General features: G+C 35.0%; 1 protein-coding gene across 2 annotated transcripts in view; it reads right to left on the bottom strand.

Moving 5' to 3' along the window:
- Window positions 1–4025: 4025 nt before the first annotated feature.
- Window positions 4026–15581, bottom strand: part of CDH10 (cadherin 10) — a 96099-nt gene continuing 84543 nt past the window's right edge. For both annotated transcript variants that reach the window (XM_040068748.2, XM_040068741.1), the window contains exons 9-12: window positions 14602–14723; window positions 8164–8272; window positions 5990–6241; window positions 4026–5096 (exon numbers count right to left, since the gene is read on the bottom strand). In XM_040068748.2, coding sequence (XP_039924682.1) covers window positions 4603–5096; window positions 5990–6241; window positions 8164–8272; window positions 14602–14723 — 977 coding nt within the window. In that variant the 3' untranslated portion in view covers window positions 4026–4602. The remainder of the gene's footprint in view (window positions 5097–5989; window positions 6242–8163; window positions 8273–14601; window positions 14724–15581) is intronic.

A 15581-nucleotide genomic window follows, 5' to 3' on the forward strand; every position in this document is an offset into this window, starting at 1 on the left:
TTTGTTCTGCTTCCCTCAAAAAGTTTGACTAGAAGTTTCCACACACAGTACCTAGACATGGGTGCAAAAATATTTATAAAATGCTTACCTTACAAAACTTAATCAATAAACAAAATACTGGTTTGCAAACTTTAATGGAAATATGCAAAATTATTCTGCCAAATATAAGTTCAAAATTGATATGATTTCTGGTTTGTAGTCAAAAAACCAAAGTATATTTCATATTTATTTTCAAATATATTTTTATTTTTTTCCTTATTGATTAGAGTTTACATCAATTTAAAGACAATGATTTTTTAAAAAAATTAAATGTTTTGATGGTTGACTGTACTCTTTTAAAACGGAAACAAAAATATCTGTGAAGAAGAGAAGCCAAAAGAATTTTTAAAATTCTCCCTGGCTTACAGTATTTGTGAATTCCCATGTTGTTAGTTCTATCTTCTGTCATGTAGAAAGTGACTTTTCATCCAGCTTAACCATATTAGAATAGAGCTTAAATAAGCCTCTGAAAAACTGGAGAGACGATAGAGAAGCCCAGAATACTTTGCTGGAAAAATCAAAGTTGTATTCACATGTCTCCTAATATTTCCAATTATCTCCTTATGTTTACTATTTATAGAATGGCTTTGAACATAATAGATAACACTGTTATGAATAAGTGAAATTGTTTTAGCTTGAACATCTATTTGTGCATCTTGTTATGAACAGATTACAGCTCAGTGATTTCTGTGCTGTTCAAGTGAACCTGATAAGGATAACACAGTGTTTGAAGGCTTCTGGTAACTTTTATTGTCTGGTCTCTAGTTCAACTTATTTGACAAATAGTAAGGAAACCAAAACTCTTTATATTCTTATATAAGACACATGTTACTAACTAGCTTCCTGAGAAGTTTTTGTTTTGTTTTTTTTTTTCTTTTCAGAAGTTGGTTATGGGCCAAAAGAGAGCATTTGCTTTTTATTCAATATTGGATAAACTTAGAGGAACACTCAAATTTTTTAATTCTGATAGAATGAGGGCAAACCAGTCTGAAGCAACCTGGAGAAATGGTTGCATTTAATTTTCTCCATCATTCATGATGATTCTTGTGCGTCCCTTCCAACTCAGAATAGTCTCTGATTAGCATAACAAGCAGTTCTGTAACAAGTGTTTATGTAGTTAACGCAGTGGGAGCAAATTATAATAACAGGTTTGAAGGGAAATAGTGTAGCAAATTTGTTCCTCTTTGTGTGACAGGTAGCGCAGGAAGAATTTAAGAAGTCATAGGAACATGTGATTCAAAGACAATTTTGGGCAATGAGTGAGAGGAATGAAGGGTGAACTCTTGGCAAACAATTATGCAATTGATAAATAGTTTGGCCTGGGAATAGTATTACATATGACTGAAGGAGAAATTATGGAAATATGGTATGTTGTAAGAGTGAATGTGTGAAAAACATCTGCATATACAGAGACGGAAGCTGGTGGATATTGACCTGATCATTTGCAATGTGAGGATTTTTTTGGTTTAAGTGCTGGTTCTGTTCTCTAGGGTTTTTTATTCTCCTTAAACTGTTCCTCCTATCAATCACTTTCCTGAAGAGCCTATGAAATATTCCTCTTTACACTGTTGTCACTAACAGAAGATCTTGTTCACATCTGCTTCCATAAAATCCCTATAAATATATATTATTTTGCAACAGATTGTACTCACTGTCTATTGAATATCCAGTGGCTACAACAGTTTTTATATGCTTCTGACTTTTTAAACATTCATGAAGTGTCCTCTTGTAAATAACTTGCACATTCCAACTGAAATGCAATATTAATGCATTTTCTTTGTCTCTGTGGTCCTGTGGCATTTTTGTCTTAAGAACATACAGAAAATTAGTTCAGACTAAACCATACCATGATTTGGTTTACTACATGTTGGTATGTTTTGTTAGTTTTCATCCAATTTCATGTGGCTAAGCTTAGGAGGTACTATTTGGGAAGCAGGTATCCTGTTTAACATTTTTCCATTTTAGTTGTCTAGGAGATTCACTTTCCAATTCCTCACTATGTTAAGGGTACAAGAAGACATTGTAATAGTGCTTTGATTCCTAAAATTTCCTAAAATGTACCAAGAAATAAATATCCAAGGATATGGCAACAAATAATAATAATAATAAAGATATATATACTATTTATATAATGATGTTAGTATTATGTTTATATATGGTTATATACTTTCACAATGGATACTAATATTTTATTTAATAACACATACAGGATTAAACTTTAAACATCAGATTCTGCTGAACAGTTATAAAATAACTTACTTCAACACAGTGATAGAAAAATATTTCCTTATAGTAACTACTTGGAAATTAGTACTGTAATGCAAAGTCAAGAGTCTTATTTGATGTTTGCTGATATATATGAATAGTGAGGAAGATGTGTGTATTTGTTTTTTTCCCTCCAGAAACAAACCAGAGATTTTAATTGAGTTGTATGTAAAAGTGTTCTCTGAGTCTGTTTAACCAGGGTTTTTTTAGCAATGAGGTAAAAACCCAGATGCTTTACAGCCTATTTTATCTTCTTCCTAGTATGTTCTCAGTTAAATACATAGGTTGTCACTGATCTCGGTGTTGCTGTAGACAAAATTAGTTTTGGAAGAATGTCTTTTGTCTATTTATGTATTTAATGGACAGATATTACTTGTTTGTTTCTTCTTATTGCATGATGCTGGCAAGGATTTGGAAGAAAAAAATTAGGTCCTGTTCACTAGATGATCATAAAGATCAACTGTTTGTATCACTTGTAAGACTTTTAAAAAGCTTTGTAATGGTGCTTATGTAAGACATTTCTTAATATTCTCAGATTCATAATCTATTAAGGAATATAAAAAATCATTAGCTAATAACAGTATTATTGATTGAAGTGAAAAAATTCTATAATATTCAGAGTTTCTTAATAGATCAAATAGTTTAACTTGATATCAAGTCAATAAAAATTTGGTCTCCATTGCACCAAAACAGATTGCTTAATGGTAGTGTATTCAGCTTTCAACTTCACTGGGTTTTATCAGCCCATTAAGGATAAGAAATATTTAACTAAATGAGAATGCAGCATTCCACTTTTCAAAGGAATAATATATTTCCAATATCTCTTGGTTTTGTGCCAATAATTAGTTGAAAGAGAGGAGTAATAAACATTCAGCTATGTTTCTCCCACAGTAGCTAATTCAGACTTCTTAATATACTGCTTTGGCTCTGAAATTATTTAATCTCAGCATCATTTCAAAACTGCAGTGCTTGTCCAGTACAAAACTTGCGTAACCTAAAGATTAAAGGAAGAGACATTTCAGAATATTTTTGGATACCTACTTCATTTTGTGATAGCTAAAGTATATTTTTGGTTACAGTTGGCTAGTTGCCCAGTTTTCTTTTTACTAGACTTGAGAAAATTCAGTAAATTGAGGGGAGGGGATGCTAGTTTTTGTGACACTTTCTCAGTCTTCAGATTGACAGCTTTAAATGGTTGAAAAACAACACATAGTGTTTATCAGCAAATGATTTGTCTTTGGAAAAATAGAGCTTAAAAATGATTGAGCATCTTTTTATGCTTTATCTGTTGCATTTACAGATCACTTCTGATGATGTAAGTATGACTCAAAATGGAGATCTGCAGAACAAATAAACTGAGATTCTGAAACTGATGTTATGTGTTTGGCTAGATAAGTTGTGCCAGCATGTTTCTAGAATAAGGCAATTCGAGTTGACATAAGATAGTAATTCTTCTTTCTAGACTAGAATATGATTAGTTTAGTTAAAAACCAAATAAATTCTTTTAAACATTGACCTGTAGAAAGTAACACTTTTGAGCAAGCAAGTAAGTGTATAACATTTTCCTGTCTCAGTGAGCACAAGCACTTCAGACTGTGTTGTATGTATAGAGAATACTTCAGAACAGAAGTATTAGTAGTTGGTTGTGATGCCACTGGAGAAATTCCATGTTCTCTTCAAGCTTGAAACTCATGGCCAGAACAGGCAGGCAAGCATTAACATAGTTGTAAAAACTGGTTTATTTTTTAAAAATAAATACAAAAATATAAATATAAAACATTGGCAGATAGAATTTGATGAAATGAAGTTGCACAAACTTTTTTTTTAAACCAGCTGCATATTACACTTATTAACACCACGTGTACATTTTGTTTTATTTTAATGTACAGAACAGGATATATCTGATTTTTTTTCTTCTTTGCCATCTTAAAAGCTGCACTTTCAGGAATAGGACATGTACCTAACAGAAGCGGCTTGAGGTTGCTTAAGGGATTATCACCCTGTTCAAATTTCTGAAAGTAAGATTTTTTTTGTTTTACTTACTAAAATGTATAACACTGAATTTCCATAGCTTTGGCTCTTGGAAGTTGATTAAATAAAATGTTGTGTATATTCCAAGTGGCATCCTACTAGAAAGAATGAATGACATTAATGGACAAGTTTAAAACAAATTTAAAAGGAAACCATTGTGCTGAGTGGCAGGAAAAGTTTCCTGAATGTTAAATAGTGTTGAGTGCAGAAGGTGTCTGTAAAATTACTTCCGCTTGAAGGAAAAGAAAAAAAGTAGCCTACTGTAGGTTAAGAAGTGTCTTTGTCACTTTCTCCTCCACCGTACATCTCAGCTAGCTTATTAAACCGAGGCCCCCACTCTCGGAGGTAATCATAGTTTTGGTCTCCTTCAGTAGTACCTGACTCCAAGGAGCTCAAGGATTCAGCTATGGAATCGTTTCCTTCATAGGCATAGGTTGCAAGCGAGTCATATGGCGGCGCAGAGGGATCAGTGTCATGCTCTTTTAGCCTTTGGTTAATGAAATCTCGGACATCCGTGTTGTCTGGTGCCGAAGGAGTCCTCCGTGGCACAAATAACGTTTCAGGGATAATGTCTCGTCGCAGCTTCTTATCTTCAATAGCTGCAGGATTCCTCAGGGTGCCGATATCAAAGGCTTGGGTGTCTTCCTCTCCACCACCTTCGTCATTGTAACTCACAATATTGTCTCTGATGTCCTCTTTAGAGAGGATCAAAGGCTCCTTCTTTCGTTGCCTCTTCAGAGCAGCAAATAGCACCACTATAACTTAAAGAGGAAAACAAAGAATGGGTGAAGAGCGCTATTTAACAATTTCTCAGCAGCAAATCTGCCAGGTACAAGAACTACATTCACCAACTAATTTTTTTGTTAACTAGATAAACATCTCTATCTGTATAATGGTAGCACAATAATGTCTATATCAAAAAACTATTTTGCACACATTTTGTGCTCTGCCTTACATGACCATGAGATTGTCTGCATGCTCCTTCTGCAGGTGCAATGAGCTTTAAAATAGCCAAGTCTATTCTGAAGATATTATTGCTTTTTCAAGCTCAAAGGATATTGTTAAAAAATGGGTTTGAGTTGAATTATAGGTCATTAAGTGTTATTCTGAAAACCACAAAATGGAGGTTTTACAAAATTTTCCTTTTTTTTTTTTTTTTTAATATTACAGCACTGAAACCACTGGACAGACAGGGCTTTGATGCAGTAAAATTACTGCTTACTGTTATATGTAAAATATATGCTGCATATTAATTTTTAGTAGTTATTTAAATGAAAAAAAGAGACTTTTCCTAAAAAAAAAAAAAAAAAAAAAAAAGACATTAAAGCAATTTTTAATTATACTATTCATCCTCCCTGAACTTTCTTCTTTTTTTGGAAAACTTAACAGAAGAACAACATAAATCTACTTCTGGTTGCACAGTGATAGTTTTAACAGTCTGGGACTTGAATTCTTATTTACAGTGTTAAATTAGCAGATAACGAGGGTTTGCCTTTTTTTTTTTTTTTTTTTTTTAATTTTTATTTTAAGCTGCAGTAATATTCTTCTTGCAAAATCCAGGATCATTAATTCTATCAACCTGCATAATTTTGTGAAACAAGCCAGACCTTAAATATTTGTTCCTGGGCAGGTGAAGACGCATTTCTCTTCTTACCTAGCAGGATGATGATGCAGAGGAGGATGGCCACCAGTGCACCCGTGCTGAGGCCAGCAGGCAGGAGCAAGGCCTCGGCACTGCAGGACTGCATGTTCCCCCGGCTGTCACAGGCACACACACGGATGGTCAGCGTGCCCGTGCTGCTCTGGATTGGGTAGTCGTTGTCTGATATCACCACTGGGAGAAGGTAAGTACTTATTTCATGTCGACTAAAGCCATTCCTTCTCGTCAAAATCCTGGCAGTGTTATCTAGGTCGATTAAAAAGATACTGTTGGAGGCTATACAAACAGAAACCATATCACTTGTAGTAGATGCAAACCATCGTATTTTATATGACTTAAAAATAGTTCCTGATATCATAGTGATATCTCTGTTTTTCTAACAACATTCCCATTTGATCAGAAAGCTATTTATAAGTTTTTAGGTGCATCTGGCCTGCTTCTCTGTGCCTCTGCACCACTTTTATGTTTGATTTGAAAAGAGGATTTCTCAAAGCTTAAAATGTTTTGCAGATTAATGCAAGCAGTGTGTGAAACAGTTACAGTTCAGGGCTGAAACCCTGAAATGCAGCGACCAACTGAGGAAAAATAACTTTCCACTTTGTGCAGTTTAACAAGTACGCAGTTCTGGAACATTCTTTCTATGCATCATCTGTGACAACACCCACAGGAATCCTATCTGTCAACTCGGTATGAGATTTGCTACACCAAACCACTTTTAACACACTAGAACAATTAATTATGTACCTTAGCACATGAAGTAGGGCTTTTTTTTTTGGATAGAAATTGTCTTAGGAATTCAGAAAATGTGAAAGATGGTAGGTATTCCTGCACATTTTTGAGAAGTGAACTTGCTAAACTGTATCTGTAGCAGACAAATCTTAGTTGTGTGCAGGATACATCAGCATCAAAAGCTGTCCAGTGAGTGGCCAGAGGGAAGGGAAGGAAGAGAAGGAATGAATAACATGGAGAGACTATTTCTTCTACTGCTGAAGCCTCAACACTAGACTGGCAGCCAATACCAGAACTGATAACATTTTAGAGCAAAAGAGAGAAAATACGGGTTTAGTGTGCACTAAAAGGAAAATTTAATTTTCATCATATTTGTGGATTGCTTGGGGTTGGCTATGTGGTTAGCTATCTTGACAGCCAACTTCAGGCGCAACTGAAATAAACCATGGGGAAAAAATAATACAATTACAGATGAAACAGAAATATCAAGATCTATACCTCTCTGTACTCAGGACCTAGTCACCAAGATATAACCTTTGTTTAAAATATTAAATAATGAATTTTTTCATAGACTTCAATACGTGAAACATGAAGGGGTTTTTTTAATTGCTTCCCTCACTGGTTTTGTGTATCTTAACACTATTTGTTTTCACTCAACATCAAAAATTACATGTCTTATGGATCTTTAAATACCTCTTCTGCAAGGGATTTTATAAGTTACTCAAACAATTTGATTTAATTGCTTCACTTTCCCTACCGTTAGAAATATTTTTTCTGCTGTTTGTAGTCCATTACATCCTGGAATATTCATCAGGAACAGAGGATTATTCCCATAGCCTTTATGCCTTTGACACATTTGAAGGCTGATAAAGACGTCCCCTTTCATTTATTTCTTCGCTAATCTAGAGTCTGCTCAACAAGTCATACTAATAATGTAGGCCAAAATTCATAGTCTCACTTCCCCAACAGAAGCTTCTGAAAATTTTCACTGTTAAAGACAGATTGAGAAAGGAACAAAAGAAAAGCCAAAGTGGCTCTCAGAACCATTATTTTCATTAATGGTCAGAAAGAAGCAAAACAGAAGGCCAGGGGAATCAGAATTATGTGACAAAAAGCTAAAGTGAAAAATCTCAGCTTGTCAGCCGAATGCATTTTTGAAAGCTTTTTTTCTTTTCAAGTATTTCATCTGTCTCTTACCCCAAGCCAATACTTTTCTGATGTTCTTTATAATTTTTTTTAATCGCATTTCTGCCTCACTTACAAAGATAAAAATCTAGAAGTCCTAAACCTCATTCACGTAAAATATTCTTGATAGTAGCAACCTTCACAACTTCTTTAGATATCAAAATATAGATATTGATAGATATCAAAAGCAAAAGTATTTCAGGAATGTAGCCAGACAGAAAAACCTCCTTCATTGGAACAGGCACGAATTTTACCTTCATTATCCTGAACAGTGAAGTTAGGGTTTACGGCAGCTAAACTGAAGAAAAATTTTTGTCCACCAAGAGGGTCATCTTTGTCTACTGCACTTATGGTTTGAATAAGCTGCAGGAAGAAAAGCAAGCAAACAAACAACAAAAAAAAACCCAAATACACCTAGGTTTTTGACAGAGCTGTCTGATCAAAGAACATGGAAAGCATTAGAATAACTTAGCATTCACACATATTGATTTAATATTTATTCTGTAAAATATAACAACTAAACAAAAATGTTCAACAAGTACCTTAGGTAAGCTTTTTGGAATAAGAACATAATGTATTTTTCATGATGTAGTACATGTGCACCTATATTTTTGTAGTGACATAGTGGACAAATCTTGTCAAAAATAGTTTTAGCTGTAGCTGGTAGTTTTTATAATTCATCTTTGGTTCATCATTTTAAATTCAAATCAACACCTAAGACAGTAATTCACATGAAGTTTTCTATTTTCATGATAAAAATGGCATTTTATGAGAGATATTTTTGAAAGGGAAGTTAACGTTTCAAATTACATTTCAACAGTAAGCATTTTTTCTTAAACACGGGTTTTCTGTTTATTAGTGTAGCAGAACACACCAACATGATTCCTCAGATGAAAAAAGCAGTTAGATTTTGTACATATTTCCACTCTTGTAAAACCACTCTTGACTTGTACACCCTAGAGATGCACAACTTTGGAGCGGGATGAGAATCTGGTGTCATAATTCTCAGAGTAAGCTGCACCAGATCATCTCCATACTCAGACTCAGAGATTTCTGCACTGCCTAAAAAAATTTTGGAGAATTTTTTGGGAAAGTAATGGCAAGCCCTTTATCAGCACTTGTTTACCTACCAGGTAAGTGAATATGTGGCTTTTTCACTGAAATTTCTATGCCTAAGAGTGGCAAAATATTGTTTCACAAGCAAAACAATTTTTTTTAACTTTTATTTTTGTTTTTTTTGCCTAATTTCAGACTGGGGCATTTTTTATACCATGGCATGGAAACTGAATTTAAGTCTGGATTTTTGTTCATGTATGAATGAAGGTTCAGTTATGTTCTTAAGTTTAACTTCCAAACATAGATTAATCGTTAGTCTAGATCATTTTTATTCATTTCTTATCCATTGTTTTAAATTGCACTGCTTTTTCAACCATGGAATTACATCTAATTTTTAACACTATTCCTTCCCTGTCGTGTACTTGTTAAACCCTGTTTGTTTTTCCTCTTCCAGTTCTTCCAAATACAGCCATTACTCTTCATATCACAGCTATTGTCAGGTCTGATCATCTTTAGCATCAACAACTGCAATGCACTCCTGTTTGCCTTAAAAAACGCATGACTAACTCCCAACTTCTCTCTTGTCCATCCAGAAAATAGCAGCAAATTTCTTAATGAGGCAAAGATGGGACTTTTTTTAATATAGCAGCTTCCTTGGTTTTTCAACAGGAGTTTTGTCTTTCTCTAAATCTGTTTTCTTATATAATCTTCCAATAACTTTTTAAATGAATAAAACTGATAATGCAAGCATAGACTGTTATTTGTTTGTGAGGAATGAATATTTTAATTATTTAGTGAGCAGATAGCATAAGAATTTTCACAGATATTTACAAAATGAGTAAAAAACCCACTAGTTTATTTTACTGCAAAACTAGAGACCATGAATATGGTCCATTGTAGGTGTCAGGCTGATGAAAATTGAGTGTTCATACTCATAGTTTAAATAGAGTGTGTAGAATTGAAAGCATTATTCTGAAGTTTGAAAACTGTTTCCTGACAATATTGATTACTGCTTTAACATGATAAATCCTGTTTTACATCTAGTTTTAAAGTTTTTTTTTTTCTCTTAGACCTGCCAGCCATGGGAAACCCCAATTACCTTGTAAATAAAGATATAAGGCTTAAGTTGCTTCTTTAGAAATGCCACAAAGTAGTAACAGCAGGGAAGCCAAGGATGTTACTCTGTATGATAATGGTGAGGAAATTAAGGGCCCCCTAACAGTCATGAGGGTCATTAGCCACTAAAAATCTGAAAAAGCAGTGGAAACAAGTTTGCTGTATGGTCTGATTATTCCAACAAAATTTATCCTTCTGCTTGGTAGGACCTCTGCAAGCATCACTTCTATCAACTGTTTAGATAGAAGTTTTCTTCTAAAATATACTATACATTTGCTTTTAAATTTAAGAGAAAGAATGAAAACAGAATGTGCTATTAATAAAAGGAAAATTCTTTAGAAACCCTACATCAATTTGCAGTTCAAAAACATTTTATTGCCTGAGTGTAAAAAAGTAAACCTTTGAAAGTTTTTGAAAAAGGTAAGGCAAAGACAAAATTCTGATACTTGTAAAACCACTGGAAGCTATAAGATCTATGGCTATATAGTGAAGAAACTAAAGTAAGAATGAATCAGAAAAACTGGGAAAGAAAGAGAACAAAATTTCAAGTAAATTGATCAAAAATTGTCATTTGTCAAAAGAAATTAAAAATATGCAACAAAGAAAGATGAAATAACACTTTAGGATTAAAGTATTTAAGAAATTTTTACAGCAATATCTGAAAAATAGGAAGGGAAAATTGAATGCTAGAAAAAAAACTTCAAGGATTTTCTTTTTTCAATAGATCTGAATTTTATCTATTTTTAGAAAGACACTTGGTGAATACAACAAGGAAATTTCTGGAAATATGAAGATCCCAAAGGCCATGTTTAAGCAAGATTATGGTGAGAAAAGCATGCCTGATAAGGATTGTTATATGGGTCAAATAAGATGATAATGTGAGAAGCAGCATAAAAAGAATTGGTTCAAGAAACCTAGAATGTTTATTTAATCGATACTGAATTAAGTTACCAGAAAAAGGAAAGTAGACTCCATCATTCATATTTTAAAATGTCTTTGAAAGAGAATCCATTATGACCTAGACCTATTTACATAACATTTGGCCATGTGAAGCGGGAGTGGGCATGTATGGATTTAGTACAATGAAGGCTAGTAACAGCAAGATAATAACAACCATTAAACATCACAGTGTACTTGAGTCAGGTGGAGGTGTCCCGGGGCTGTGCCGGCGCTGCCCGGGCCGGGCCCAGGCGGTGCCAGCGGCTGCAGCGGCCCCAGCGCAGGGCCCGGCTGAGCCCCTCAGCCCCGGGCGGGCGGGACAGAGCCCCGGGGAAAGCCTGGGACAGGGAGCGCAAAACGCTGCCCGGCAGCCAGGGCTGAGCCACGGGAACCCAGCCGGAAACAGCCCTGCCAGCCCCGAGGGGACAGCGGGAGCAGGGACGGGGCAGCAGAGACCCGGCAGGGATGGCCCTGCGGCCAGGGAGAGACCCCGGCGGGGCAGCGCTTCCCTGCGGACCCGAAGGCGATGCCATGCTGCAGCAGATTTATCCTGAGGGAATGCAGGGGTGTTAAGGGATGTTGTTTTAGTTGTTCTTTGTTTCTCACGATCCTACCCCATTTGTAATGGACAGCATATCAAATTAATTTTCCCCAATTTGAGTCTGTTTTGCCAGCGATGGTAATTTGTAAGTTTGTCTTTGCCTCAAGTAATTTTTTTTTTTTTCATCCTCTCTCCCCCTGTACTGTAGAGGGGGAGCATCTGGCTGCATCTGGGTGGGCATCTGGCTGCTGGCCGAGGTCAACTCCTGCCTTCTTTTCTTTTGGCAGATCATTTACAAGTAGAGAAGAATGGCCTCTCTTCTGGCATCTACTATAGGGAAAATGAATATATAGAAAAAATTATACACAGCTTCCATGCAAGATCTCTCTAAAGCAGGACTGACTTCTGCTTTCTAAACTGATTCTTATCTTGTACATTAGAGGATCTTTGGAGGCTGGCAGCTGAGCTGCCAGACGTGTGACAGCTGGGAGCTGACAAAGCCAGTGGGATTCCGTCTGTCCAGATGCCCAGCTGCTGGCTCTTCTCACCTGGGGGCGGAGGACAGCTGAACCAACTTCTTTGGTTGCAGGGCTGCAGCATCCTGAGCATTTTGCAGCTTTATTTCCCTGAACTCCTATTGAGTCAGCCTTGTGTAGGTCACATGAATGCCTGTGTCCTCTTTATGCCATCACTCCAAGACTGTCCTCATTTTTGGGGGGGGGTCGAAAGAACAGCAACCACCAAAATAGCATTCTGCCAGAGGTGCTGCTTGTGTATAGCTTGAGCTTTCTGAGATAGGATGTTTGCATCGTTTGTAAGTTCATGGTATGATCTCACATCGGCAGTAATAGCAAGCAGGAAAACAGTCACAGCCTTTCGAGTAATCCAGACTACAAAAGTCACATTTCTCTCTTGCTATATATTTGCATATGTGTGTATGTTTGTATACAAGGATTTATGTGCACCTCCCTGGGTATCATACATAGTATGTGTGTCTGTATATATGTACGTCTAAAATTTAGGCTTCTGTACAAATGAAGTAAATGGAAAAGTATAATATTCATTACAAGATCTGTCTTTAGTAGATGGGAAATACTAAAATGAATACCACAGAATCTGTGACTGATGAAGCATCATTAGTTTCAGTGACCTAACAGAAGATACAAATTTCATGGATCAAATGTAATTATGAAAATCTGAAAGGGAAGAAAAATAGCAGAAATGGGGGAGGAATCAAGCTCAGAGAACCATGTTCAGTTTAGATTGATTAGATTCTCTCAGGACAGACTGAATTAGAAAAAAAAAAAAGTCTTATTTATGAGCTGCCAGTAAACAAGAAGAATATAATTACATTCAAATAGATTATTCATGTTATCCTGCATTACATTTTTCTCTTCTTGTGAATTGCTTTCTTTAAGCAATCATTTGAAACTCAGATTTCTTAAAAAACATGTTTATATTCATGGCCCTGTCAATAACTTCAGCAGGTTTTTCTGATAAAGACACTATTGAGCTCTGTAACAATTTAAATAAGTATTTGTGGATGTGCAAATTTATTTGGCCTCTCACTTATTCGTTATAAGTGATTAGTAATACTTTATTCAACTTTTTAACTGACAGCCTATTCTGATTGTAAGCAATAAAACAATATAATGTAGAAATAACTTTTATATTTACTTTTAAATTATACTGACTTCAATAGTCTAGATAGCCGACAAAAAACCTGTTCCTTAAAATATATTTATATGGAAATTTAACTGTTCTATTAGCATTTCCTGTACGCTCTAGAACTAGTAACCTGCACAGAAAAAATTCTGAAACCTCAGATGAATAAAATTTGTAGAATCATACATTTGTTGGGTTGTTGTTGTTGTTGTTGTCGTTGTTTTTAAACACAGGATTTTTTTTTTTTTTTTTTTTTTTGGTGCAGCTGGAAGAGGAAAAATCAATGTTCTTCTTTTACAATTGTTAATCCACATACCGTATTGAAAATGATTAAAATCCTATTTTAGCATTTATAGCAGACACTTCAACTGTTCAAAATTCTACATTTTTAGCCAGTGATTTTTCTTTACCTAACAGCTTGAATTCTCTTGTGACTGTCATAGCAGATGAATGCACTTGCTCAGTACCTCTAGATATTTTATGCATTATAAATTTGGGCCTAGATTCTTTATTCTAAGTTCAAAGTGATGTCACTTTGGAAGGACAAATGGCAACCTGAATGTGAAATTTGCAACATAACCTGAATGTTAAACCTGTGGGACTCCAACAGTTAAGACAATCTGGCACTTCTACCACATTCTATTCAAGCTCACTGAAAGGGTTGCACTGAGCTACTACTGCCACCATTTTAAAGGCTTTATTATTGGCTTATTATGCTCTGGGACATGTAATAGGACAACATTTTTTAAAGAGCTCTAATAAGCAACAGGCTATTGGGAATCAGGTATTAAACAGTACAGTCATTTCACTTAAACTGAAGTACACATTGTGTAGCCTCTAAGAAGCAAAAGAAAATATTATACTACCATTTAAAAATGTATGTTTTCTTATCAGAAATTTTTGGTGTGATAGTGAAAGATGAATCCAACAGTCGGGGAAAACAAACAAACAAAAAAAAAACAACAAAAAAACCAAAACTGTGACAGATATTTTTGTTTGCAATCACTGTCAGCATAGATTGAAATATATCTGAATTTTTCTCTTATTTAATTATAGAAAATATAGATCAAACTTTTTAGTTAGATACAGCATTGTACTTTGTGAAATTAAGGGCAGAGGGAATCATGACCATGTCATGGACTTATCTTGTCAGGATTTGACAGCAGTACAAGGTTAGGTAAGGAAAAGTGGTGATTGAAACACTGATGTACTTGTAACATATTGAGATATCACTGAAAGCCTCACTCACAGAGCTTCTTATTAATTTTTCAAAAACTTATTCGGATATGATTTTTCCTAAGCGGTAGGCAAGAATGATCTACAATTGAATGCTGTAGCAAAACTGGGTAGTGAGAAGTGTTTATCAAAGGCATACCTGTCCAGCTCTTGCATTTTCACAGACAAAAGTGTCGTAGAATACAGCAAACTGTGGGGCATTGTCATTAACATCCAAAATTCTTACATAGACAGGAACACGAGTAGTATCTTTGGGGTTGTCTGACAGCAGAAGAGAGAAGAAACAAGATTATTTTCTTATTAAGAGTTTTCTGTTTTCTTCCAAATTTCATGAGCAATGCACATGCAAGGTGAAGTTTGAATCTGGTCAATATTCAGTGTACAAACCATTAACAAGTCAGAATCGGGCCTTCTGAAAAATAAGAAAATTATTCATGTAGAGTAAAAAAAAAAGTATTGGGATCTAGTGAGCAATTATTTTTTTCATAAAAATAGAGGACTGCAAATGTTAATAATATATTTAAATATTATAAATGGAAAGTATGTCCACTGCTACAATAACAAATTTGATCACTTGGTGGGCTTAAGGTTTTGTAAGGTTTTGATCTTTAATTTTAAAATTCTTTGTGATCTAGTTTTGTTTTACAGAAAAAAACCCATCATTTACTGTGCATTGTGTTGGTTTTGGCTGGGACAGAGTTAACTTAGTCGATGAGATGTTGATTCATATTCTGAAAAATTTCCAAGTCTGACTTTCCTCTCTTGCCCCTCGAAGAAATTCAAACAAAACAAATGAAAGTACCCCTCCAAAAATTTGCTGAAGAATTTATTAGAATAAGATTCTTTTATGTTTAAATTGCTTTTAAAAATATGAATGTATATTTTCAGACCTTAGGTTCTGAAACAAGAATAACATCCCCCTTGCCAAATGCCCAGATCCCACTATTATTTAGAGCGCTATTTTGTTAGCATAGGTTAATTCAGGAATACAAGTGTCCCTGTTCTTACTTGCTGATCTTGTTATCATACCAAAACTATTAAATAATGCCTGGGTGTAAAAAAGTGCAGCTGTATCTTGGAATTCTGCTGCGTGGTAGCTAAGCACTGTATGCTTTTTCA

Source organism: Hirundo rustica, chromosome 1 (genome assembly GCF_015227805.2).
Source record: "Hirundo rustica isolate bHirRus1 chromosome 1, bHirRus1.pri.v3, whole genome shotgun sequence".
NCBI classification, from domain to species: Eukaryota; Metazoa; Chordata; class Aves; order Passeriformes; family Hirundinidae; genus Hirundo; species Hirundo rustica.